The sequence below is a fragment of the Ictidomys tridecemlineatus genome, chromosome 6 (genome assembly GCF_052094955.1).
Source record: "Ictidomys tridecemlineatus isolate mIctTri1 chromosome 6, mIctTri1.hap1, whole genome shotgun sequence".
NCBI lineage: Eukaryota > Metazoa > Chordata > Mammalia > Rodentia > Sciuridae > Ictidomys > Ictidomys tridecemlineatus.
The window spans coordinates 99376709-99402882 of NC_135482.1; the positions used below are offsets into that span (position 1 = coordinate 99376709).

General features: G+C 36.0%; 2 protein-coding genes across 3 annotated transcripts; one reads left to right on the forward strand and one right to left on the reverse strand.

Moving 5' to 3' along the window:
- The first annotated feature begins 614 nt into the window (after positions 1-614).
- LOC101965910 (C-type lectin domain family 4 member A) lies at positions 615-26174 on the forward strand. 2 transcript variants are annotated; one of them, XM_078015288.1, is made up of 7 exons: positions 615-713; positions 9277-9464; positions 10554-10670; positions 16995-17105; positions 19223-19374; positions 22501-22616; positions 23604-26172. In XM_078015288.1, exons 2-7 carry the CDS (start codon positions 9383-9385, stop codon positions 23746-23748), a joined length of 723 nt encoding a protein of 240 aa, XP_077871414.1. In that variant the 5' UTR covers positions 615-713; positions 9277-9382; the 3' UTR covers positions 23749-26172. The 2 variants fall into 2 exon arrangements, with proteins under 2 accessions (XP_077871414.1, XP_077871415.1); XM_078015289.1 differs by lacking the exon at positions 615-713 and having other exon boundaries at positions 9073-9440; positions 23604-26174.
- On the reverse strand, positions 21205-22323 carry LOC101965662 (non-histone chromosomal protein HMG-17). Its single transcript, XM_040270713.2, is given in 1 exon segment — positions 21205-22323. A coding segment is annotated over 1 exon segment (273 nt). The 5' UTR covers positions 22290-22323; the 3' UTR covers positions 21205-22016.

Consider the following 26174-nt stretch of genomic DNA (forward strand, 5'->3'; position numbering starts at 1 on the left):
TCTTTGTTCTTATGTGTGTTCTGCCCAGGCACCTGTGGTAGGGAAGAAAGATCACTGATTATTCTATGTGGAAGTTATATTTGACTGTAAGATAGCATGGGACCACTAGAGGGTATGCTTCCTCTAGTAACTCTCAGAATTGTAGGAACTGCTCATACTTCTGAGGAAGGTAAATGTTGAAAAAGAGAGAAAAATGAAGACTGTGGTGGTGAATTTTATCTATGGATTCTGAGCCAGTATGTATTCTAAAATTTGTTAAAAATGTAGGAAAGCAGCTGTTTGGGGAGGCAGAAAGTGAAATACAAAATGATACTTTCTTCAGACTAATACTTAAATATTTGAATGGCAACTACATTTATTAATAACATGCTCTCTGTTCCAGCTCCACCCCATAATAGATTATTATAATAAATAATAGATTACATGGTAAAGAGTAGTAATCAGGGACACAGATTTAGGAGGAGACATTGTCTCTGGTCTAAATTTGCTCTGTCATGTACTGGCTTTTAGACTTCAGACTAATTATTTACCCTTGTTCACCCCAGTTTCCTCATATGCAAAACAGTACCCACTTCATAGAGTTATTGTGATAATAAAATAAGTTAAATAATTAAAGTATTTATGATGTTTTTTTTTCTTGAGGCAATCAGCTTCACGATGGGTTCCCTCATTAACTGAAAAATGAAAGTGCTTGGAATAGGACCTGGTACATGGTAAGTTCCTTGTAAATATCTGCTACTACTCCCTCCTTTGCTACTTCTAATGCTGCTTGGGTGGACTCTCTCATTCCTGCTGTCAGGGTGTTTAATGGGATGGTGTTAGGGCAAAGTGATGTGGTAGTAGAACTGAGGTAGGTGTCCCAGAGTGAGGAATGAAGTAGGAGAAACCAGCTGGTAGGGAGGAATGGAGTAAGGGATGATGGGAGACATGCTTTGGAGAGCTAGCTCCCTGGATGGGACTGAATGTATAAGAGTGTGCTGAAGACTTCATTCTCTCTTGTAATTCTGCACAGCCTCTATTTATAGCTTTATATTATATTACTTTTTGTGGAATTAAGAAACTCAGCTGGGCACAGTGGTGCATGCTTATAATTTCAGTGACTTGAGAGGCTGAGGCAGGAGGATTGCAAATTCGAAGCCACCTTCAGCAAAAAGGTGCTAATCAGCTTAGCAAGACCCTGTCTCAAAAAATAAGGGCTGGGATGTGCTCAGGGGTAAAGAACCTCTGGGTTCAATCTCCAGTACAAAAACAAAAATCTCAAAATACAAAAAAAAAAAAAAACCCAATTCAACTGCCTTTTCACCCTGTATTTTTTTGAGCAGAAGTCATTTGCTAGATACTAATTAATTGTTATGTATAGATTGTCTCATTTATCTTCGCACAACCTCCTCCCCAAAGTAGATAATATGTTTTTTTTTTAAATATCTTACAGATGAGGAACACAGACATAGAGAGGTTAAATAAAATTTTACCTAGTTGTATCTGTGGTGACACTAGTATCAAAGATAATGATTAATGAATTGATTGTGGCCTACTTCTACACCTCATTATGAATAAAGGAAAGCACACACACACACACACACACACACACACACAATGATACAATGGAGTTTTATTCAGCATAAAGAAAAATGAAATTATTTCATTTGGAAGAAAATGAATGGATCTAAAGACCATATGTTGAGTGAAACAAATCAAACTCAGAAGGTCAAGAGTCTGTTTTCTCTTATATGTGGAAGACAGAGAGGAAAAAGGAAAAAAAAGATAGGGTCCGACCTCATGAAAATCAAAGAGCAATCCGTAGAGGAAAGGGATCAAAGGGTGGGGGAAAATGTTGGGGGTGATATTGGCCAAATTTTATTGTTATATTATGTGCATGTAAGATTATGTAATAATAAATCCAATCATTATATAAAAAGAATTATATTTTAATAAATGCTGTAAGTATACAAAATAATTAAGAATTTTATTTTAATAAATGCTAAAAGGGGAAGTTGTATATTTATCTTAATATCCCAGCCATTCTGATTCAATGATATGCTGTTCTATTTTATGCATGCTCTGTCCTTTCTGTCCCAAATGACTGCACGTCTTAAATGTACCTTAAATGCTTTGTCATAGTTGCTGGAAATCTCATTGTTGTGCTTCTATTTAGGTTTCTATTTATCCACTGTAGAAACCGTATAATAATTTCCAGCAAAGACCAGTTCTTCCTCCTGTGTGTGCCACATACGTAGAATATAGTCTAGTATTGTGCCTTTCCCAATATGTTGAACTTACCTCTTTACATGCCTGTTACTAAACCTTACACTTTCACAGTAAAAATCTTTTGTGTTTCTGTCCCTATCCCCTGATAGTGTTTGGTGCATGATAAAGCCTTAGTAAATAAAAACCAATGAGGGAAAATGGAAACACAGCAACTAGTGGTGAACAGAAAAGTGAGTACAGCTGAAACTCATATTGACTCATATTGTGATGTTTCATTTAATATAACAGTTAATCTAGATTTCAAAAGTTTTTACTTTCAGAATATTTAGGAAATTCAACTTAGTTGCTTGTTAGAATTTTGTAGAAGCATATTATGGGGGACATTGGGATTTGTAATGAGCATAGTAAATCAGAATTTAGAATTTTTATTTAGCTATGGAAGAAAGCTCTAATTTTTTATTTTTAAATTACAGAAATAATACATTCTAAAAGATTCAAGTGATAAAGAAATGTGTAATGCAAAGTGTGAAACCCTCTTGGTGTGCCTTTTTCTGTTCCTGGTTTCCTTCTGCAAAGTCAATCACTGTCAATAATTTCATATGTATCTTTTTAGACACCTTTTAATTCATATTTTTGTGCAAATGTGTGTTTCTGCTTATGTGTATGTTCTTTGATAAAGTAAAATGTATACCATATGTAAATTTTTACTCTTAAATATCTATAAGGTTTTGAAATACTTTGTCCATATATTTGTATATACTTCTCTTTCTTATGTATAATTTATTCTTTTTATCATCTAAATAGTTGTCTAATGTGTGAATATATGGCAATTTATTTAAGCACTGCCTTCATTGATAATATCATTTTTCTAATTTTGTTTTGTGCGCTGGGCATTGACCCTCAGCCTCATGTATGCTAGGTGAGGTCTCTATTCTTGAGTTGTATCCCCTGACAGAATTCCTAATTTTAAAATACTTAGTAAACAATTAAACATCTTTTATGTATTGTTATACTTAAATGAATTGCTAGGTAAAAAGTGACACATTTTAATTTTTGATAGTTTTTTGCTACATTATCTTCTGCCTAATTTATATACCAATGTTAGTCCTCAGAATGTTTGTTTCTGTATTTACTTTGCCAACACATTACTTTAAAATTATATAGTCAATACGTTGGGTGAAAAATATTACTTATGCTTTACTTTTATTATATTGAAGTTGTGATCTTTTCATATTTTTTTTACAATCTGGTTTTCCTGTGAATAGCCTGTGTATTTTTTGGTTTCACTTTTCTTTTTTAAAAAAATTTTAATTGATTTTTTTAAAAAACAAATGACAGCAGAATGCATTACAATTCTTATTACACATATACAGCACAATTTTTCATATCTATGGTTGTATATACCAATTCTTGTCTTCCTACATGTACTTTGGATAATGATGTCCATCACATTCCACCATCCTTGCTAACCCCCGCCCCCTCCCTTGGGTTCACTTTTCTGTTGCATTTGTAGCATCTTTTGGTGTACTTTAGATATTAATCCTTTTCCAGTTAAACACGTTGTCCTAAAGCATCACTTGTCTCTTGGCTTTGTGTTCTTATCTGTCAATAAGAAACTTAATTTTCATGTAGTCAAATTTGTCAGTTTTTCTATTGGAAGTCTGGGAATTTGTTAAACTTAGAATTGTCTTCCAATTCCATGATTATACATATATTTTATTGAATACTTCTGTAATTTCATAAATATAATGAGGTTTCAATTCATCCAGAATTTATTTTTGTATATTATGTGAGGTCAAGATTTAAATATATTTGTTTCTTCTAAATAATTTCTCACCTTCTTTCCGTCTTTCTTTCTTTGGTCCTGGGGATTAAATCCAGTGACAGTCTGTTACTGAGCCACATTATCCACCCCTTTTATAAATTTTGTTCTGAGGGAGGATCTAAATTGCCCAGCAGACTGGTCTTGAACTTGAGATTCTCCTGACTCAGCCTCCCGAGTCACTGGTATTAGAGACCTTCACACTATTTCTTTTTCTTTCCTTCCCTTCCCCTCTCCCTTTCTGCAGGAAAAACAGACTGTAAGTAAGTGACTCAAAGCCAGTTCTTGCTTGTCCAATGTTACTATTCCTGCAGGAAGCTGGGGAGGGGCCCTGGGTCCTGGCTGGTCACAGCCTCTGAAAGTGCTAAAACCCACAGACAGGCAGACTCACCCTACCTGCTCTCTGGGAAACCTGCAACTAACACTATTTCTTAAGCAATTCTTTTTTTTATTTTATTAGTTGCTCATGACAATACAATGATCTTGAAATATCATACATTTGAATCAAATGGGGTATAATTTCTCATTTTTCCAAGTGTCTTAAGCAATTCTTTTGAGTATATTGATATAAAATTCCCATGAATATATTGATATATTTCTGAACTCTATTTTATTCTGCTGTTCTATTTTTATATTTGACAATGTCATCTCATAATTTATTATGAAATCTCTTTCTGTAAATTCTGTTCTTTGTTCTTTTCCTTCCCTTTTCTCCCTTTTCCAACTCTTCTAGTTGGTGAGTTCTAGTTTCACTGGCTATTTATAAAAGTTGGTTAATTCTTTTTCAAGTGTACCTTTTTTTGATTTTTTTCTGGTTTACAGTTTTTGGTCTTTAATCATTTAAAACATCACTTGCTTTACAGTAATTTTCATATTCTTCTATTTTCTCTCATTTGCCCATGTGGTTTATCCATTTAGGATTGGTTGAATTGGCATGTGTTTTCAAAATTTTTAGTGTCCTCCTGGGAAATCTTATTCTATTTGTGTTGCATGAGTATTTCTGTGCTGTGGCTTTTTTTTTTTGCGGGGTGTTATTATCTGATTTAGATAAATTTTTAAATTAAATTATTGGCTAGGAGAATTCTTCCCATCATAGGTCATACAAGTTTGTACTCAAACCTGTAGACAGTGGCCTGGGATTTTCTCCTCACTTTTTTTTTTTTAAGTTTTGACTCTTTAAAAAAATTTTTTTGTAGTTGTAGATGGATAGAATGCCTTTATTTTATTTGTTTATTTTTATGTGGTGCTAAGGGTCAAACCCAGTGATTCAGATGTGTATAGCAAGTGCTCTGCTACTGAGCTACAGCCCCAGCCCTCCCCTCAATTTTTTATCATGAATATTTTCAAACAGAAGTTGAATGAATGGTATAATTAATTTTCATATAACCATCATTTATGTTTAACAATTGTGAACATTTGAATATATAACTCTCTATATAGTACCTGCTGGATGATTTGAGAATAAGTTTTATATATAACATTTTACCTCTAAATACTTCAGTACTCATATTTTAAAACTGTCATTCCACCACAAAAATCCTAATACCATTACCATTCTTAAGCTCAATAATCATTTTCTAATATTTTGTGCTACCTTGTCTGTACTAAAAATTGCCTCAGTTGTCCTCAACATTTTCATCATAACTGTTCTGTACAACCAGGATTTTGTCAAGTTTTACTTACTGTTTTAAAAAATGTATATTTAGGGCTGGGGATATGGTTCAATCGGTAGCGTGCTCATCTGGCATGCGCAGGGTGCTGGGTTCCATCCTCAGCACGACATAAAAATAAAATAAAGATGTTGTGTCCACTGACAACTAAAAAATAAATATTAAAAAAACTCTCTCTCTCTCTCTCTTAAAAATGTATATTTAATTGACAACACTTTTATGTGGAAGAATATGATGCTTCAATACACATGTACAACATGCAATAATTGGATCATTGTAATTGGCATATCTATCTCCTGAAACATTTATCATTTCATTGTTCTGGGACTATTCAAAATTCCTTTTACTAGCTATTTGGAAACACTTCATGAATTGTGAACAACCCTAGTCATCCCACTGTGCTATAGAACCTGAGAAGTTATTCCTTCTATCCATGTATCTTGAACTCCTTAACCATCATCTCTCCATCCCTCTCACTTTCACATATTTCCGAGACTCTGGAAACTACTATTATACCTCCATTTCTAGGAGACCAACTTTTTAGCTACTACATATAAGCAAGAGGTTGCAGTCTATGTCTTTCTGTGTATGACTTATGTTACTCAATGCAATGTCCTCCATTCCCATCCATGTTGCTGAAAATTATTGATTTTCATTCTTTTATATGGCTGAATAATATTTCCTTGTGTATATAAGCACATTTAAAAAAATCCATTCATCCATTGTTGAACACCTCAGTTGGTTCCATATCATGGCCATTGTGAATAGTGCAGCAGTAAATATCACTGGAGGTAACTCTTTGGTATGCTGATTTCATTTTCATTGAATGTATGTGTGTATATATATATACCCAGAAGTAGGGTAGTTGTATAATATGGTGGATCCATTTTTAATTTATTGAGTAGATTTCATATTGTTAACATAATGGTTGCACTAATTCTTATTCTTACCAGCAGTGTATAAGACTTCCCTTTTCTCTGCATCCTCACAGCATTTCTTCTTCCTATTCTTCCCACATGCCTCCTCCTCTCCTCCTCCCCTCCTCCTCCCCTCCTCATCCTTTTTTCCTTTTCCTCCTCTACATCCTTCTTCTTCTTTTGTTTTTTTTGATAATAGCTCATCTAATTTTGGAGAAATTATATATCATAGTGGTGTTTATTTTCATTTCCCTGATGGTTAGTGATGTTAAGCCTATTTTCATATACCTGTCAACCATTTGTGCATTTTTAAAGAAATGTCTATTGAGATCATTTACTAATTATTTTTGGATGATTTATGTTTTTGTTGTTGAGTTTCTTGAGTTCCTTATATTTTTATGTGTGTGTGTGTGTGTGTGTGTGTGTGTGTGTGTATATATTTCTCCTCTTCTTCTTCCTTCTTTCCTTTTTTCTTTTCTCTCCCTCCCTCCCTTTATTTCTTCCTTTCTCTCTCTCTCTCTCTCTCTCTCTCTCTCTCTCTCTCTCTCTCTTTTTCTCCAGGCATGATGGTACACACCTGTAATCCCAGCTACTCAGGAGGCTGAGACAAGAGGATTGCACGTTTGAGGCCAGCCTGGGCAACTTTGGGATACCTTTTGTCAAAATAAAAATAAAAAGGACTGAGGATACGGCTCCGTGGCAGAGCACTGCTGGGTTTAATACCTGGAGTGGCCAAAAAAGAAAAAGAAAAAATATCATTGCCCATATTGATGCCCTGAAATGTTGTTTCTTCTTTGAGTTTCATAGTTTTCTGGTCTTATATTTAAGTCTTTGATCCATTTTGTGTTAATTTATTGGTAATGGGAATTGAACCAAATCCCCAGCCTTTTATTTTTTTTTTAATTTTGAGACAGGATCTCACTAAGTTGCTTAGAGCTTTGCTAAATTACTGAGGTTGGCCTCTAACTTGCAATCCTTCTGCCTCAGCCTCCTGAGTGACTGGGATTACAGGCCTGTACCACCATGCCTGGCTGAGTTACTTTTTATATATGGTGAAAGAAAGGCATCCTTGCTGGTGATGGAGGACCTGTCATGGAATGTCAAATCCCAAGTAGGATGAGAGAACTCTCTATGAAGTAGGTAGACTTGATGTGAGTTTCAGCAACTGAGCAGGATAAGGAGGTTGTCTGTATGGTAGGATACATCAGAGTGGGAGACAGAGCCTTACAGGGTAAGGAGGGCTTCTACCCATGGAGTTAACCTCGTGTGGTCTGTTTGAGCCTCAGGGAGGCTAAGTTATGGCTAGGAGATTAGCATCAAGAATCAGAGCACAAGCAGAGTAAAGGAGGTTTTCCTGTGGAGCGATGGCTCAGCTCAGGGTTTTAGAACCTCAACAAGGTGAGGAGTCTGTGCACTGGGGAGGGTGTTAGCTGGCCCTGTTCAGGAATATCCAAGAAGAGTGAGGAGAGCATCAGTGCTGGGGACAGGGTTTAGGACTGGGGAATCAGAGCTCAACCAGGAAGAGAAGGATGTTTTAGTAGGAGAGGGCTGGTACCAATAGTGGGAGATTAGTAATATTCAGAAGATCAGTCAAATAAATGAATAAGTCAAAGTTAAGGGACATAGGTTTCTTACTAAACTGAAATTTGGGACATTGGATTGGAATTGGAGTTATTAGTGGGAACTCATGGTTTTCAATATATTTAGATACAGAAATAAATATAAAGATCTGTATTATGCTGAGGAGGAGAATGTAGGTAGGAGAGACTAAAAGAAAGGGAATCATCTGGGAAAAGCTGAGAGCAAAGAATGTGGGCATGAATTGAGATAAGTTTTGTGGAAAGTTCCCACATGAAACTTTTAGTTTTTGATATGTTTTCCTCTTGGCTTTTGGAAAAAAAAATTTAGCACTAGGTGGAAGTTTATCCTTCACATATAATTCCATGCCATTATCCCAACTGTTCAAAATATTCCTATGTACCTCCTAGAGCTGTTTGTTGGTGTATGTGGAGAATAAAGGGAAAGAGAAGTGTGGAATGAAATATGCCTCCTTTTCTACCACCTAATAAAGACAGATGCTTTCAGGAGTTCTGGCGGTGACCAGTAGCAAAATGAACAGAGATTCATGATGGAGATAATTATTAACATCAAGGGAAAGCAGAGAGGAGCCTCTTCAGAAGGAACAGGATTTAAACTTTGTCTTCCCCATCGTACTACAGGAAGCTGACTCTTGAATTTGGGGAGGCTGTCATCTGATATTTGTGTCAGTGATCATCTTAGAATGTGGTATCAAGAAGCCACCTGATCAGGCAGAAATGAGGAGGTGAATGCAATATGTTTGCTTAGTGAGTTGGTTGGATGAATGTGGAACACGAATATTATTTTTTTGCTGATAAGAGCACAGTTCTTAGGAAAGACTTCTCTAAATTGCTCATTTCCCCTTTTCCTTTCCTTCCTATTTCTTGCCCTTGCCTTTTGAGTTCCTGCTTTTGATACATCTGCTTAGCCGTATTTAGTATGTTTAAAGACTAACTCTCATGGTGCTGGTCCTGGCGATTGCACCTCTCTCTGCGGAATGAGTGGTTTCATGCTGTGGTTTGAATTCTCATGAGACAGTCTCAGGGGTATGTGCTTATTTATTGCTTCTGGTCTCATCCAGTTGAGAGAAAGAGCAGTCGACCACCATGTTTGGATCTCATGTATAAGATGTTTTAAGGAAGGGATGACACAGATTTTCTGAAGAAAGCAGAAGGGCTCTTCGCAGTATGGCTTCGGAAATCACTTATGCTGAAGTGAGGTTCAAAAATGAACTGAAGTCTTCAGGTACCAATTCAGATTCTCCTGCAGGTAAAAAATCATTTTCTGGTGATCAGAGTTAGTGATGTGGTGAAGGAGGAAGGGAAGATTTATAAGCAAGGCATTGGTGATGTTAGTTGCTGTTCTGTGAGTGGTTGTGTCTGGGAAACCCTAGAGTTCCTTATATTTTGTTGCCTGTAGATAAGCATTAAAGGGTTGAGGAGTTGTAAAGTGGCAAAGAAAAGATTTATGATATTTTCCTTACTGGAACCATTTAGGACAAGTATTTGTATTTTATTGTATGTTCTTCCACATACACATATACAGCCATGTGTGTAGAAGTATATTTGTATGTATATATTATGTGTATGTATGTATATATATATATATATTTTTCCATTTATGAGGCTCTCATAAATGGTGGGCAAGTGCTCTCCTACTGTGCTTCATTCCTAGACCTGAAAATGGTTTCTAACTATGAGATGGCAACAAGAAAGACTGATCTTCTCCTAAAAATGTGGATAGTTTTTAAAGATTATCTGCTACAGCACATATTTTTAAAGTAAAGTTGGGAACAATCTGGAAGATTATTTAAATATACAATGAAATACTGCGCAACCACAATAAATGAAGAAATAGGGAGATTTGAAAAAATATTCATGATGCAGTGTTAAAGAAAATGGTAGTTAACAAATGAAGATTGATGATATGTCATTGGACAAAAATGCACATATGAATATACATTTTAAAAACTGATTGAGGGGCTGGGGGTTGTGGCTCAGTGGTAGAGCACTTGCCTAGTACATGTGGGGCCCTGGGTTCAATCCTCAGCACCACATAAAATAAAATAAATGTATTGTGTCCAACTACAACTAAAAATATTTTAAAAAACTGGCTGAAATAATATATATTAAAATATTAAGAACAGTTATTCTCAATGGTAGGAATTAGTACTTTTATGTATGTTATAAAATTTCTACAGTGATCATCATTGTTTCATTCTTAATCCTATTTTTAAATTATTTACAATCTTATACTATTAGTAATTGTGTGTCACACATAGAAAAGGAGAAGAAGATGAGGAAGAGGAAATAAGGACATAATTTATTATTAATGAAAAGTATTTGGTTTCTTCTTCAGCTCCCAAAGAGAACACCACTCCTCTCAAAAGTAATCCCGCTTTTCCTAAGCTGCTGCTTGGATCATTGCTGATACTTTTCCTGCTGTTGGCAATCTTATTCTTTGTTGCTTTTATTAGTAAGTATAGCAATTCAATCAATAGTCAATATCTGCCTTGCATAAAACGAAGATTTTCTTAGAAACTGACATTTAACAATGTATTTATCCAGATAGCTGAACAAGAAAATTTCTCTGGGGAGATTAAATTCAGTTGTATCTAATGGAAATTTTGCTCCTTTTTAGGATTTAGTTACTCTCCTATAAAAATAATGGAATCCATTCTCATTAGATAATTTGAAGAATATATGTGGGTAATGTATGTTTCCTTAGTAGCACTTATAAAGCTAGTCCTATTTGACTTCACAGACACTTATATTTTGGGGTATGTAATGGACAAGAAGGAGATGGGAATAAATATTCCAGAAGAGTTCTCCAATACATTATCTTCTAATTATTTCTGTTCTGCCTAAGATTGTGTGAGATGTAAAAGCCAAATTAGCAAATAGATTTTTGCATAACTTGGCTTTCAGAATTTATCAAAATTTTAAGTCATAAACAGCATACTTTTGGATAGATATTTTATTCATTAATTTTGTTATTCAATAAGTGGTAATGGCCTTGTACTATTTGCTAGGCACAATGTTAGAGAGTCTAGAAAGAGTCACAAATTCTGTCCTCAAGAAACTGAATAGTCAAATGAACCAGTGCTTGCTGGGTGCAGGGGCACATACTTATAGTAATTCCAACTACTCAAGGTGCTGAGGACAGCTTGGGCAACATACTGAGATCTCCAAAAAAAGAAGAACCAGTGTTTGCAACATTGCATGGGAAGTGTTCTGTAGGTAAGAAGTGAGCTCAGGAGGCTGAGTTAAGCTTCCTGCAAGAGGTGCCACCTAGAACTGTATATATCAAGAATGGTATAGACATATTATATATTTGGAGAAATATAAGCATACATGACTGGAACATATAATGCTGCTTGAAGAACTTTGAAATGAAGTTGTTAGGGGCAGACATGAACAGGACACAGATTATGAAGTATTGTGTACCATTATAAAAAATTTGGATTTTTTCCCCTAAATATTATTTTACAAAGTAAATTAATCTAAAATTTAGTGGATTAAAAGAGCTATATATTTAGCTCCCACTTCTGGGGCTTGGCAGTTTATATTGGTTTCAGTTGGGAGTTTCCTCTGTCCTAGCTGAACTCATTCATGCATACTATGTCAGGTACTAGTCATAGAGGGAGGAAGAGGATGTCAAGTGGAATGAAAGGGGCAATTTCACCACATTTCTGTCGTCATTTATCAGGCTAGCCTGGGTTTGTTCACATGACCACTTACTAACTTCCAAGACTGAGGGTGAAAGGAAGCCAAGCATGTTGAAGTCTCAATTTGGAACTAGCACAGTTTTTTTTGCACATTCTATTGGCTAAATGGAGTCTTAAAGGCAGCACATATTCAAGTAGTGGAGAAACAGACTCCATGTCTTGATTGGAGAAGCTGTAAATTCACAGGGCAAATGGGTATAAATATAGGGAGTATGGAACTTTGGGGCCATTTATTCAGTGTGTCACAGTCATGGAAAGCCATTAAAAAATTCTGAGCAAGGAGTTGATATGGAAAAATTATGGAAAGTTTGTTTTTACAAAGCTGTGACAATGGGTTTATGAGCACAAAGTTGGTGTTAGAAAAAGAAGTTAGAAGGCCAATGGATAATCTTGTTGAGGCACATTGAGAGCCTGATACAAGGAAACTGTTAGTGAAGGAAAAGAGGAGGTAGTTTTGAATGATAGAGAAGATCGAATCAAGGAAGACTTGATGCATATTTAGATCTGGTGATTAAGGGACCCAGAGAAGTTAAGTGTGACTCTAATATTCTGACCTATTAAACTCACCAATAATAAAGTCATTCAAAAAAGGTAGACAACATAGGATGAGTAGCAGGTTTGGTTGGAAGATGATGATTTAAGTTTTGAACACATTGAGCTGAACCCTCAAATGTAATTATTTAGTAGGAGGAACATCTGCATTTCAGGAGTGAGTTTTTTTTATTGGTTGTTCAAAACATTACAAAGCTCTTGACATATCATATTTCATACATTAGATTCAAGTGGGTTATGAACTCCCATTTTTACCCCAAATACAGATTGCAGAATCACATCGGTTACACATCCACATTTTTATATAATGCCATATTAGTAACTGTTGTATTCTGCTACCTTTCCTATCCTCTACTATCCCCCCTCCCCTCCTCTCCCATCTTCTCTCTCTACCCCATCTACTGTAATTCATTTCTCCCCCTTGTTTTTTTCTCTTTCCCCTCACTTCCTCTTGTATGTAATTTTGTATAATAATGAGGGTCTCCTTCCATTTCCATGCAGTTTCCCTTTTCTCTCCCTTTCCCTCCCACCTCATATCTCTGTTTAATGTTAATCTTCTTCTCATGCTCTTCCTCCCTACTCTGTTCTTAGTTGCTCTCCTTATATCAAAGAAGACATTTGGCATTTGTTTTTTAGGGATTGGCTAGCTTCACTTAGCATAATCTTCTCTAGTGCCATCCATTTCCCTGCAAATTCCATGATTTTGTCATTTTTTAGTGCTGCGTAATACTCCATTGTGTATAAATGCCACATTTTTTTAAATCCATTCATCTATTGAAGGGCATCTGGGTTGATTCCACAGTCTAGCTATTGTGAATTGTGCTGCTATGAACATTGATGTGGCAGTATCCCTGTAGTATGCTCTTTTAAGGTCTTCAGGTAATAGTCCGAGAAGGGCAATAGCTGGGTCAAATGATGGTTTTATTCCCAGCTTTCCCAGGAATCTCCATACTGCCAGGAGTGAGTTTTGAGTTTTGGAAGTCATTCACATTCAGGCAGCTGGTAACACCAGGGAAAAGTATGATATCACTCTGAAAGAAAACTTAGTATGAGAAGTAGGGACAGGGATGAAACTCTGGAGTACACTATATTTTAATAGGTAGATGAAAAAAGAGGAGCTTATAAAAGAGTAGAAGAATCAGCAGTAAGAAATATGAGGCAGAAACAGGAAAGAATTCTGTCCCAAAAAGTTAAGGAGAGAGAGAACTGTGGTGAAGAATTGTGAGTCCATTGGGAAGATGACTAATAAGTGGTCCTAGGATGTTACTGATGATCCATTTCAAGGATGGGTGTAGTGAAATGGTAAAAGCCAAAGCCAGAATGAGGTGGGTCAAGGAAAAATCAGGGTTAGGGGGAAAGAAAAAATTCAACTTCTAGATAATGAGGTGAGTTTTAATTTGAGAGAGACATGTGCACTTAGGAGTTAGAATCAGTGGTGATGGAGAGAGTTAAAGGACAGAAGAGGAAGAGAACAACATCCTCTTGATTAATCTTGAGGTTTCTAAAAAACATTTTTCTATTCTTTAAGGTAAGCCAGAACTGCTTAGAATTAGCAAATTCCTCCTTCTCCTAAAGTCCCAGGCTATGAAAAAAATTTTTTAATTTTTAAAATTTCTTGACTCTATTTTTTTCCATTGTTCTGTGTGATATGTTGTTTTTAAATTTTTTTATTCTAATTTGTTATATACGACAGCAGAATGCATTACAATTCATATTATATATAGAGAGAGCACAATTTTTCATGTCTCTGCTTATGTACAAAGTATATTCACACCATTTGTGTCTTCTTCATACACATACTTAGGGTAGTGATGTGTATCTCATTCCACCATCTTTTCTTTTTACCCCTTTGCCCCCTCCCTCCTCTACCTTCACCTTTGCCCTATCCAGAGTTTGTCTAATCTTCCCATGTGCCTCCTCCCAACTCTCTATGTATCAGCCTCCTTATATCAGGAAAACATTTGGCATTTGGTTTTTTGGAATTGGCTTATTTCACTTAGCATTATATTCTCCAACTCCATCCATTTACCTGCAAATTCCATGATTTTATTTTCTTTCATTGCTGAATAATATTCCATTGTGTATATATACCACATTTTCTTTATCCATTCAACTACTGATGGGCATCTAGGTTGATTCCACAGTTTAGTCATTGTGAATTGTGCTGCTATAAACATTGATGTGGCTGTGTCCCTGTTTTTAAGTCTTGTGTGTATAGGCCTAGGAGTGGGATAGTTGGGTTAAAAGGTGGTTCCATTCCCAGTTTTCCAAGGAATCTCCATACTGCTTTCCATATTGGCTGCACCATTTTGCAGTTCCACCAGCAGTGTATGAGTGTGTCTTTTTCTCCACTTCCTCGCCAACACTTATTGTTGTTTGCATTCTTAATAGCTGCCATTCTGACTGGAGTGAGATGAAATCTTAGGGTAGTTTTGATTTGCATTTCTCTAATTGCTAGAGATGATGAACATTTTTTTCATATATTTGTTGATTGATTATATATCCTTTTCTGAGAAATGTCTGTTCAATTCCTTGGCTCATTTATTGATTGGGTTATTTGTTTTTTTTTTTTTTTGATGTTTAACCTTTTGAGTTCTCTATATACCCTAGAGATTAGTTCTCTATCTGATGTTCAAATGGTAAAAATTTGCTCTCAAGCTGTAGGCTCTCTATTCACCTGACTGATTGTTTCTTTTGCTGAGAAGAAGCTTTTTAATTTGAATCTATTCCATTTACTAATTCTTGATTTTAATTCTTGCACTATAGGAGTCTTGTTAAGGAAGTAAAGGCCTAATCTGATATGATGTAGATTTGGGCCTACTATTTCTTCCACTAGACACAGGGTCTCTGGCTTAATTCCTAGGTCCTTGATCCACTTTGAGTTGAGTTTTGTGCATGGTGAGAGATAGGGGTTTAATTTCGTTTTGTTGCATATGGATTTCCAGTTTTCCCAGCACCATTTGTTGAAGAGGCTATCTTTTCTTCAATGTATGTTTTTGGTGCCTTTGTTTAATATAAGATAACTGTAATTATGTGGGTTAGTCTCTGTGTCCTCTGTTCTGTAACATTGGTCTACCAGTCTGTTTTGGTGCCAGTACCATGCTGTTTTTGTTACTATTGCTCTGTAGTATAGTTTAAGATCTGGCATAGTGATGCTACCTGCTTCATTCTTCTTGCTAAGGATTGCTCTAGCTATCCTGGTACTCTTATTTTTCCAGATAAATTTCATGACTGCCTTTTTTTTATTTCTGTGAGGAATGCCATTGGTATTTTGATTGGAATTGCATTAAATCTGTATAGTGCTTTTGGTAGTATGGTCATTTTGACAATACTAATTCTGCCTATCCAAGAACAAGGGAGATTTTATCTTCTAAGCTCTTCTTTAATTTTGATATTTAGCATTCTGTAGTTTTCATTGTAGAGGTCTTTCACTTCTTTTGTTAGATTGATTTCCAAGTATTTATTTTTTTTTGAGGCTATTGTAAATGGGGAAGTTTTCCTCATTTCCCTTTCGGAGGATTTGTCACTGATATACAGAAATGCCTTTGATTTATGGGTGTTGATTTTGTATCCTACTAACTTACTTAATTTATTTACTAGTTCTAGAAGTTTTCTGGTGGAATTTTTTGGGTCTTCTAGGTATAGAATCATATCATTGGTAAATAGTGCTAATTTGAGTTCTTCTTTTCCTATGTGTATCCCTTTATTTTTTTCATCTGTCTAATTGCTCTGGCCTGTGTTTCAAGAACTATGTTAAATAGAAGTGGTAAAAGAGGGAATCTTTGTCTTGTTCCAGTTTTTAGAGGGGGTGTTTTCATTTTTTTTCCATTTAGAATGATATTGGCCTGGGGCTTAGCATAGATAGCCTTTACAATGTTGAGAAATGTTCCTGTTATCCCTAGTTTTTCTAGTGTTTTGAACAGGAAGGGGTGCTGTATTTTGTCAAATGCTTTTTCTGTGTCTATTGAGATGGTCATATGGTTCTTATCTTTAAGGCTATTGTGTGTAAATTCTCAAATGCATTTATTTGATCTCCACTCCTTTCCTACAGATTTGGCCTTCATTTGCATCTTATGTTAAGTATTGAAGGAGACTGTGGATAAGTTCCTTTAGATCCCATTATGATAGAACTGTTATGTCCTCTTCTAACTCCTCATCTTTTAGCTATTCCTACCTAACATTTCAAAACCAGTAGGATTAGGCCTGTTGACTGTGGGGTCATGGGGAAAGTTTTCCTGTCAGGTTGTGTACAATTAGGTAATAAGACATTTTTAGATTTTGTTTCTGTGTTGAATGCAAGAAAGCAACAGTAAAGAGCAGTGACCTGGGTTGGGGCTGTGGCTCAGTGGTAGAGCACTTGCCTTGCATGTTTGAAGCACTGAGTTTGATCCTCAGCACCACATAAAAATAAATAAGGTAAATAGAGGTATTGTGTCCATCTGCAACTAAAAAAATCTTTAATAAAAGAGCAATGACCTAATGCTACCAGGAAAATGATTGGTTTTTATTCTATTTTTCAGTTTTCTTTAACAAATATTCTCAGCTACTTGAAGAAAAGAACTATAAAATTTCTACGAAGACCTCAATTCACACAAACTTAAAGTGTGTAAGAAACAATTCAACCATGGAAGGTAAATTTAATGTGCCTAGAGTTCAGTTGCTGACTGTAGTATTAAGGATCCCAAATCAGTATTTATGATTTCTAGGTAGAGCACACCAAGAAGAGGAGTCTCATGATCATTCTAAGTTACAAGTGTACACATCATAACACCTGAAATTTTTATACATTTAAAGTTTTCTAGGCAACGCTTGATTGTATAAAAGGATATATTGCTATTGCATTTCTTCAGCCAGTGCTTCTTTCTGAGGTTTCTGTGCAAGGCTACTCTTTTTCTCTATGTTAGTTATAACAATTTGATAAAAATGATGATGAATATATTATTGTGAATGTGATTATGTGATTATTTTATATTAAAATAGGCTGTTTTAAAACATCTTTATATTTACAAAAAATTGAGCAGATGGTATTAAAAGATTCTATTGTAATCCCCCCTTTCACACACAGTGCCCATTATTATTAACCTAAATAAGGACATTTGTTATGACAAATGAACCAATATTGATGTTTTTATCACTAAATTCATGATTTTTTTCCCTTTGGTACTAGGAATTAATCTTAGGATTTCACACATCTAGGCAAGTCTTTATCACTGAGCCACCTCTCTACCCAAAAGTTCTTGATTTTCTAAATTTTCAAGTATTATACTTTTTCTGCACTGGACTCCCACACAGTTCTCCACATTACATTTAGTTGTCATCTCTCTTTAGGTTCCTCTTTGCTGTGATAGTTTTTCAGACCTTCCTTGTTTTTGATGACTCTTAACAATTTTGGGAAACACTGTTCTATATATTATAGGTTGTCCCTCATTAAAAGTTGAAGTTTTCCTAATGATTATATGGGGATTATTTGTATTTGGGAGGAGGCTCACAGATGTAAAATGCTATTTTCATCGAATCATTTTAATTGTTTATATCATCAAAGTAATTTTTGACTGTTGATGCCAAAGTTGATTACCCCAGGTAGTGTTTGTCAGGTTTCTCCATTGTAAATGTATTCCCTCTCTTATTTCCAGACTATAGAGTTCACCAGGAGGTTACTATGTGTAGATAATACTTTATTTAGGGTGGAGGAGTCATGATTTCTGTTCATTAGGGTAGAATGTTACATTAATGCTCTCCAGAAGAACAGAAGCAATATGAATATGGATTTTTTCTTTTTTATTTATTTCTTTTTTTTTGTGCTTCATCTTTTTTTTTTATTGGTTGTCCAAAACATTACAAAGCTCATGACATATCATATTTCATGCATTTGATTCAAGTGGGTTATGAACTCCCATTTTTACCCCAAATACAAATTGCATAATTTATTTATTTCTTATGGATATTTATTTTAGGAACTTGGCTCATGCAATCTTGGGGGCTTGATAAGTCCAACATTTGATCTGGGTAACTTGCAGGCTAAGGATTCAGGAAGGAGTGTCAGATTGAGGCCAAAGGAAGTCTGCTAAGCTTTTAAAAGGCTATTATATTTTTCAATAATAAAATATCCATTTTTTACATCTTCTGTTTTTGTTGACTCTATTTTTTCCTTTATTTATTTTTTTTGTGGGGGGTGGTTTACTGGGTTTATCCCAGGGGTGCTAAACCACTGAGCCACATTCCAGTCCTTTTTAATTTTAATTTTGAGACAGGGACTCACTGAGTTGCTTAGGGCTTTTCCTTTGTTTCAAGATTGTATCTTCTTGTTGAAGAGTTTTTATCATGGTTGCTTTAAAATAATTGTCAGATAATTCTAACACTTTGGTTATCTGTTTTTTTGTGTCTAGTGATTATCATTTTTTACTAAATTTGAGAACTACCTGATCCTTGGTATGGTTAATTTTTTCTGTTGAAACTTATATATTTTTATTTTGAGGTTTTGGAGTCTGGGTTTTATTTAAACATTATATTTTAGCTGTTATTTTTCTCTGATACCACGCCAGCATGAGAAAGGGTCCCTGACACATTATTGCCTGGTGGAGGCAACTTGGCTCCTTGGCACCTGAGGAAAGGGGTCTCCTTGTTATATCTGGGTGAATATAGGAGCTGCAGCTTTCATGCTGTTTCCCTAGGTTTGTAAATTTAATAACACACATTTAAAAAATACATTTTCATATAACGCACCTATTTGTCCTTCTTGCCAATAAAGGAAAAGTCTGGACCTGTTGCCCAGAGAAATGGAAGTCATTTAGTTCCAGTTGCTACTTTTTTTCTACTGATGCAAAATCTTGGAATGACAGTCAGGAGAACTGCTCTAGAATGGAGGCTCACCTGGTGGTGATCAACAGCAAGGAAGAGCAGGTACTTTCTAAGAGACAATGGAGTCATGAGCCTGTCTCACTTTTGTACATGTCTTTGCTAAGAAGGGATATTGATGCTGTGGCAGAAGACTTTTCATAAGACAGATAGGAGAGGCTCCCTTAGCCTTCACATGCCACACCTTGTACCTTCTTCAGTGTAACTAACCTACTCCCAAGGAAATTGTGGCATTCAACACTTAAGACCTGGGGGTTTAGTGAAAGGATGAAAATGTTTCTGCCTACAACAGCAGTTGCTATTTCAATATATAACTGTTTTCTAAATTATCAACTGCTTAACAGAAAGGAGAGTTAACTTGAATGGGCAAAGTTAAATCAAGAGACTCACAATCAGCAATCAGGAATGAAATTTAAGAATTTGTGAAGTGCTGGGTGTTGTGATGCATGCTTGTAATCCCAGGGGCTTGAGAGGCTTAGGCAGGAGGATCTCAAGTTCAAAGCAATCCTCCACAATGTAGCAAGGCAATTTAGCAAGTCCCTGATCCTAATTGAAGTATAAGAAAGGGTAGGGATGTGGCTCAATGATTAAGCACTCCTGGTTTCAATTTTGGGTACCAAAAAAAAAAAAAAAAAGGTCATGATGTTATGAAAGGAATTTGATTAAATTTGTAAGAATTTTCTTATGCACAACTTTGAAGAATGTTCTTTCAGTGAAAAAAAAGAGGGAAAGTGTGGGTGGATCTGGGACATTGGGCTTTACCTCCCATGGTAGTCTGTTGGTCAGAAGGGGTGGTCCTATGATGGAGGCTAGGCTCCACAATGGAATATTACTCAGCAATAAAAGAGAATAAAATCATGACATTTGCAGGTAAATGGATGGAGTTAGAGAAGATAATGCTAAGTGAAGTTAGCCAATCCCAAAAAAACAAATGCTGAATGTTTTCTTTGATATAAGGAAGCTGATTCATAGTGGGTTAGGGAGGGAGAGCCTGGGAGGAATATATGAACTCTAGATAGGGCAGAGGGGTGGGAGGGGAAGGGAGGAGGCATGGGGTCATTAATGATGGTGGAATGTGGTGATCATTATTATCCAAAGTACAGGTATGGAGACATGAATTGGTGTGAATATACATTGTAATCAGCCAGAGATATGAAAAATTGTGCTCTGTATGTGTAATAAGAATTATAATGTATTCCATTATTATATATAAAGCATAAAAATTAATTAAAAAGAAGAAAAGAGGGAAAGTGAATTTGAGATGGAAGTCATTGTGATTGTAGATAGGAATTGCTTCCATATTTAATAAAATTAAGGCTTACAGATGAAGTCTTTGATCCTGTTGTGCTCAAAGATCTGCAGTTCTGAGGTCCCCATCTGATTATTCCTGAACCATCTCCTTTTGTTTTCATTTCTGTGTGACCATAAAGAGTTCAGCTGAGGGACTGGGATTGTGGCTCAGAGGTACAGCACTCACCTAGCATGCGTGAGATACTGGGTTCCATCCTCAGTACCACATAAGTATAAAAGAAAGACATTGTGTCCCCCTGTAACTAAAAAATAAATATTTTTAAAAAAAGGAGTTCAGCTGAAAAATCACACTGTAGCTTTAAATATATATAATTATTAGTTGTTAGTAAAATCTTTAAAAAATGTAAAGATGGAAATGTTAACTATGCCAATTTGATCATTATGCACTGTGTATATGTATCAAACTATCATGTTATCTGATAGATTTTACAATTGAAATAAGAATAAATAAATCACCAAAATTATTTTAAAAGTATTTTTTATTGGCAAATTATATTTACACATGGGAGTGGACTTCATTCTGTTTTATTTATTTATTTTTTATTATTATTATTTTTTCCAAGCCAAACTGTATCCAGCTTTATTAAAGATACTTTTCATAAACAATCATGGTATTTCAGGCAGGACATGGGCAGACAATCGTTAACAGTATACAACAACTTTCAAACTCCCTTCTTGAATGGACTACCAAAATCAGAAAGCCACTATAAAACCCAATGAAGTCTTCATTTGATGCTCTGAATAGGGAAAGTTTAGAGTGAGGGTTGGCATTTCACATTTAGCATGTTGTTTAACAACTTTTCACAAGCCGACCCTGACTTTCAGGAAATGAAAGGAAAATGGCAAAAATTATTAATCTGAAGATCCACAATCTAGAAAAGGAACTGCTGCTCTTCTGAGGGACACTATTCTCAATGACATCACTGGAAAGTCCAGATTGCCCCACACACTGGTAAAACCAACTGTTGGGAATCAGGTCCCAACAGGTTTAGGGGAGTTAAGTCTATGCCAATGGCAGAGAGGGACAGGAGGACATACAGATGAGTTTGAGTTTTTCCATACCACAAGGCATTTGTGCCAAGGTGGCTATGTGTGCCAACATCAGGGAATCCCTTCCTCTTAGGAACAAAGAGGAAGTCTCTCAAAACTAGAAGGGAAAGGTGTCTTCCCCCACAGCAATCCAGCTTTGGAGACATTCTACTAGTGACATATGCTCCTTCCCCCCCAAAACAACAATGAAGTGTTCTGTGTGCTAACAACATAGCTTAAAAAAAAAAAGTAAAACAAAATTCTGCATTTTTATAAAACTTGATAAAAAATAGTATTTCAAACTGTACAGTCACCAGAAGTACACAGTTATCAAAAACGCACACACTTCACTTGGCATCTCCAGCACCTTCAGCTTTCTGTGCCTGGTCTGTTTTGGCATCTCCATTTTCTGCAGGGTTATTCCCATCCTTGCCAGTGTCAGCTTTTCACTTTTTCCCTTAGGGTACCTTCTCTCCCTTCTTTGCAGGGGCCTTTTTAGGCTTGGGCTCTGGCTTTGGAGGAGCAGGTTTGGCAGACAACCTTGCAGATCTTCTCTGTGGTTCGTCTTTCACCTTGGCTTTATCTCCTTTAGCATCCCCTTCAGCCTTTCTCTTGGGCATGGTGGCGACAGCGGCGGGACGCAGGCGCTGGACGCGGGGATGCAGCGGCGCGCGGCTTTGGTTGGTCCGGGGGTTGTTCTCGCCTCCTCCTTCCTTCATTCTGTTTTATTAATACCAGTACCTAGCATGATTTGGCAAATTAAAAAAAAACACCTCAGTTCAAGCTGAGTATCTAAAGCCTATGACTTCTTTTCCTTTTCTTTTCCTTTAGGATTTCCTCACTCAGAATATGGATAAATACGCTGCTTATTTTGTGGGGCTATCAGATCCAGAGGGTCAAGGACACTGGCAATGGGTTGATCAGACCCCATACAACCAAAGTGCCATGTGAGTACAGAATTAGATAAAGGAATCCTGGCTCCTGGGTCATGCAGGAGGTTTAGAATGTTCCAGCATCAGTTCTGAAACTAAAACAGCTCACTCTTGTCCTGTTGCACACATAGTTAATCAGTTTTATTACCTCATGAAATTATCACAGAACCCTAGGAGGCACATATTATTTTTCCTATTATTGAACTGGGAAATTGAGTTTGGAGAGTATAGATAGTTCAGCTAAGGTCACCCAACAATAGTCTTTAGAACCAAGTGGATTCTACTTTGCTTTTAAAAACTCTATTTATTCTCTATGTTTAAAAATCATGTTTTTAAAGATTATTGCATATTATTATGATTTAATATTTATCATAAAGCAAATATCATACATTTGGATAGTATTACAATATTTCATATTTATGTAATCTTTAAAGGCATTTAAATACATTAGTATACTTCCACCTTTGACCCTTATATCTTCTTTGTGGAATATATAGTGCTGTTACTCTGGTCCAGGTTTTAGATGGGCAAACTAAAAATTTAAGAAATTAAATTATTTGACCTAGAAAACTGGAATAACTAGAAGATCTACAGATTTAACTAGTTCTTCAGACTTCAAAATCATCCCATTAAAAAGGGAAAAAAGCCTACATTGATACATGGGACCATGGTGACTTTTTTTCATGATATAAGAAAGGCCCACAGATTGACAGTCCCCTGGCAATATGGCCTATGTTTAGAGGAGAGCCTGTGGGTAACTTTTGCTCAAATGCTTAGTGCAATAAGATATGAGAAAATATGAGTGATGAGGGCCCAATTTTGAAGATAAATACCAGAGGTGTTGGTGGTGGAGAAACTGCATGAGAATTGGGAAGGGTTGGTCTGGGCATATCTGACCCTGACTTCCACAAAGTTCCACCCCAGCCTCTGACCCCATAACTGACTATAACCCCCTTAAAAGCAGTCTTGGAAGAATCATTTCATCTTTTTTCTCTGTTTCAGATTCTGGCATCCAGGTGAGCCAAGTAGTAGTGAAGAGCGTTGTGTAATAGTAAATGCTCGTCATCCATCATTACAATGGGGCTGGAATGATGTATCTTGTAAAGGTCATCAACGATCAGTTTGTGAAATGATGACCTACTTATGAATCAACACTTTTCATGGACATGTGTTTGGATTTGCATTCATTATTCTAGAACTAGCTCATAAGTTCTTTATGAAAGACATTCCATAGACATTTAGGTATGTGGTCAACTATTCCACTTTTGAGGAAATGTTAGTGTTGCAAATGGAATTTATCAGTTTACTTTCTACAAAACACCTAAATACAATAATTGTGGGGTCTTTTACTTTATGTACAAAGAGTTTACTCCATATTATTTCTGTACCATAATGATGGTACAGAATTTTCAAAGACACATTTTACTCAATATGCCTTTGACTGCCTCAGCAAAGAGAGTAATTGAACAGGAGTGAAATATTTTATCCTGTGTCTAGCCAGTGCTGGAACTCTTCTCTTCACTCTACCTTGTGTTGTCTGAGTGTGTTTCAGTGTCTTTTACTTATTTTTCTCTAGAGCATCTTTACATCAATGTGTGTGAACAGGTTTTATGTGAGGTTTGTGTTTAAAGAGCAATATAGAATCAGAAACCATCCTACTGAGTGCTAATCATTGAAAAGGATTGTAAGAAGTAATACAGTAGTTACGGTTTTAAGCCACTAAGGTTTTGGGTACACTGTTGAGTACTGGGAAGAATTCTTTCACGAGACTAGTGTTTTGTAGAAATGATAATGTTGAAGGTGACTGATTTCTCTGAAGGTGGACATCTGCTGACAACTGACAATCCTCTAGATCCCTTTGGATGTAAATTTTATTCAGATTATTCTAATTCTGAAACATGGATTATGTTACAGTTTAGGTATGAGGTGTCTCCAAAAGCTCACGTGTGTGACAATGAAAGAAAGCTTAGAGTTGAAATGATTGGGCTGTGAGAGCCTTCACCCAGTCAGTGCACTAATCCCCTGATAGGGACTAAATAAATGGTAACTGTAGGCATGTAGGGTGTGGCTGAAAGAGGTGAGTCACTGAGGGTGTGCCTTTGAGGTGGGTATTTTCTTATGGTGGGAGGAGTTCTGTTGTTTTCTGTCTGCTTCCTGGTGGGAATGTCCTGAGTCACTTTCCTTCTCTGCACCTTTCTGCTCTGATGGTCTCTTTCACTTCAGACCCAGAGCAATGGGAGCTGGCCATCTGTGGACTGAGACCTTTGAAAGCATGAGCCCAAGATGAACTTTTCCTCCTCTAAAATTGTTTTTTTTGTCAGGTATTTTGGTCACAGTAGCAAAAAAGTTGAGTAAAACAGATTAGTAATTCCTTATTTGCCTACATGGAAATTATCAGTAGTGCACAGTTACTGGGGATGAGCTCAATGATTCAAGGACAGAAGAAATAATGAGGCACAGTTCAGCTGTGTTAAAGCAGTTGTTCAGTGTAAAGGTTTGATGAAATATTGTGTCATAATATTTTGAATGAAGGGCTTTGGAGAAGTTAAAAATGTTTTAAATGGAATTTTTAAAATGAGGAATCAGCTTTGAGGACTGTGGTTCATGTTTGATGTCTATTCATCCCTTCTTCCTCAAAAACAATATTTCAATATTGTTTAAAGTCACACTTTCCTTCTTGAAGCTCCTTTGACTTGGGATGTGTGAGTGAATATGGATTAATCCAAGTCAACCACACAATCATACTAGTGATTGGTTTAGGAATATCATGAATTGCTAAGAAATTGCTTCTTCCTCTTCTCAGAGAATCAAGGAGTGAATCTCCCTCTCCTAATGAACATGAAAGGTCCTGTTCACAACTGACAGTCATTCTGTAACCATGAGGGGAAGTAGTCTTCAAATGATAGAAACACCATGGATGGCAGAGTAGAGCCATGGGAAAGACCTGGTTATTTAAGTTCTTTGTGGATCACTGAATCGACTATTTTTACAGCATAGCCTACTGTGAAATTTTATTGTGAAGACTAATAAATTTCTAATTATTTGTCAGACTGAGTCCTGATGGATTTAAGAAAATACATTACTTTTAGTGACTAGATTTTATTGAGCGATAGTTCACATAAGTAAAAGGCACACAGTTTCTGAGTATAGTTCCATGATTTTGTCAAGTGCATGCAAACCTGTAACCACCATGATTGTCTACAGTAAAGATCTCTATCATTACCCAATATTCCCAGTCCTAACCTTATGAATGCAATGTTCTGATTTCTGCTTTTCAAATTCCATATAAAACAGAAAACAAAGTTTGCCTTTTTTTACTTTCTTTATCTCAATATGTTTGTGATTCTCTGAAGTTTTTGTATTTTTTCATTGGTAGATTCAATTTTTTTATGGAATTATGTTTCATCATAACATGATCTGATTATCTGATTTGCTGTTGGGTAAGCTTTGAATTATTTCTATATCTTATCTATTGTGAATAAAGCTTCTTCTTTTACATGCCTTTTTGTGTAACGCTGCATTTATTTTTCTTAGAAATGTGTGCAGGAATGGAATGTTTTTACACCACAGTAT

What these genes read in the sequence shown, in the direction of transcription:
- LOC101965910 (XM_078015288.1), top strand. Translation starts at nt 9,383, where the DNA reads ATGGCTTCGGAAATCACTTATGCTGAAGTGAGGTTCAAAAATGAACTG. An exon ending in AAACAATTCAACCATGGAAG is followed by an intron (nt 17,106 to 19,222) that starts GTAAATTTAATG and finishes TTGCCAATAAAG; the next exon opens with GAAAAGTCTGGACCTGTTGC. An exon ending in TCAACAGCAAGGAAGAGCAG is followed by an intron (nt 19,375 to 22,500) that starts GTACTTTCTAAG and finishes CTTTTCCTTTAG; the next exon opens with GATTTCCTCACTCAGAATAT.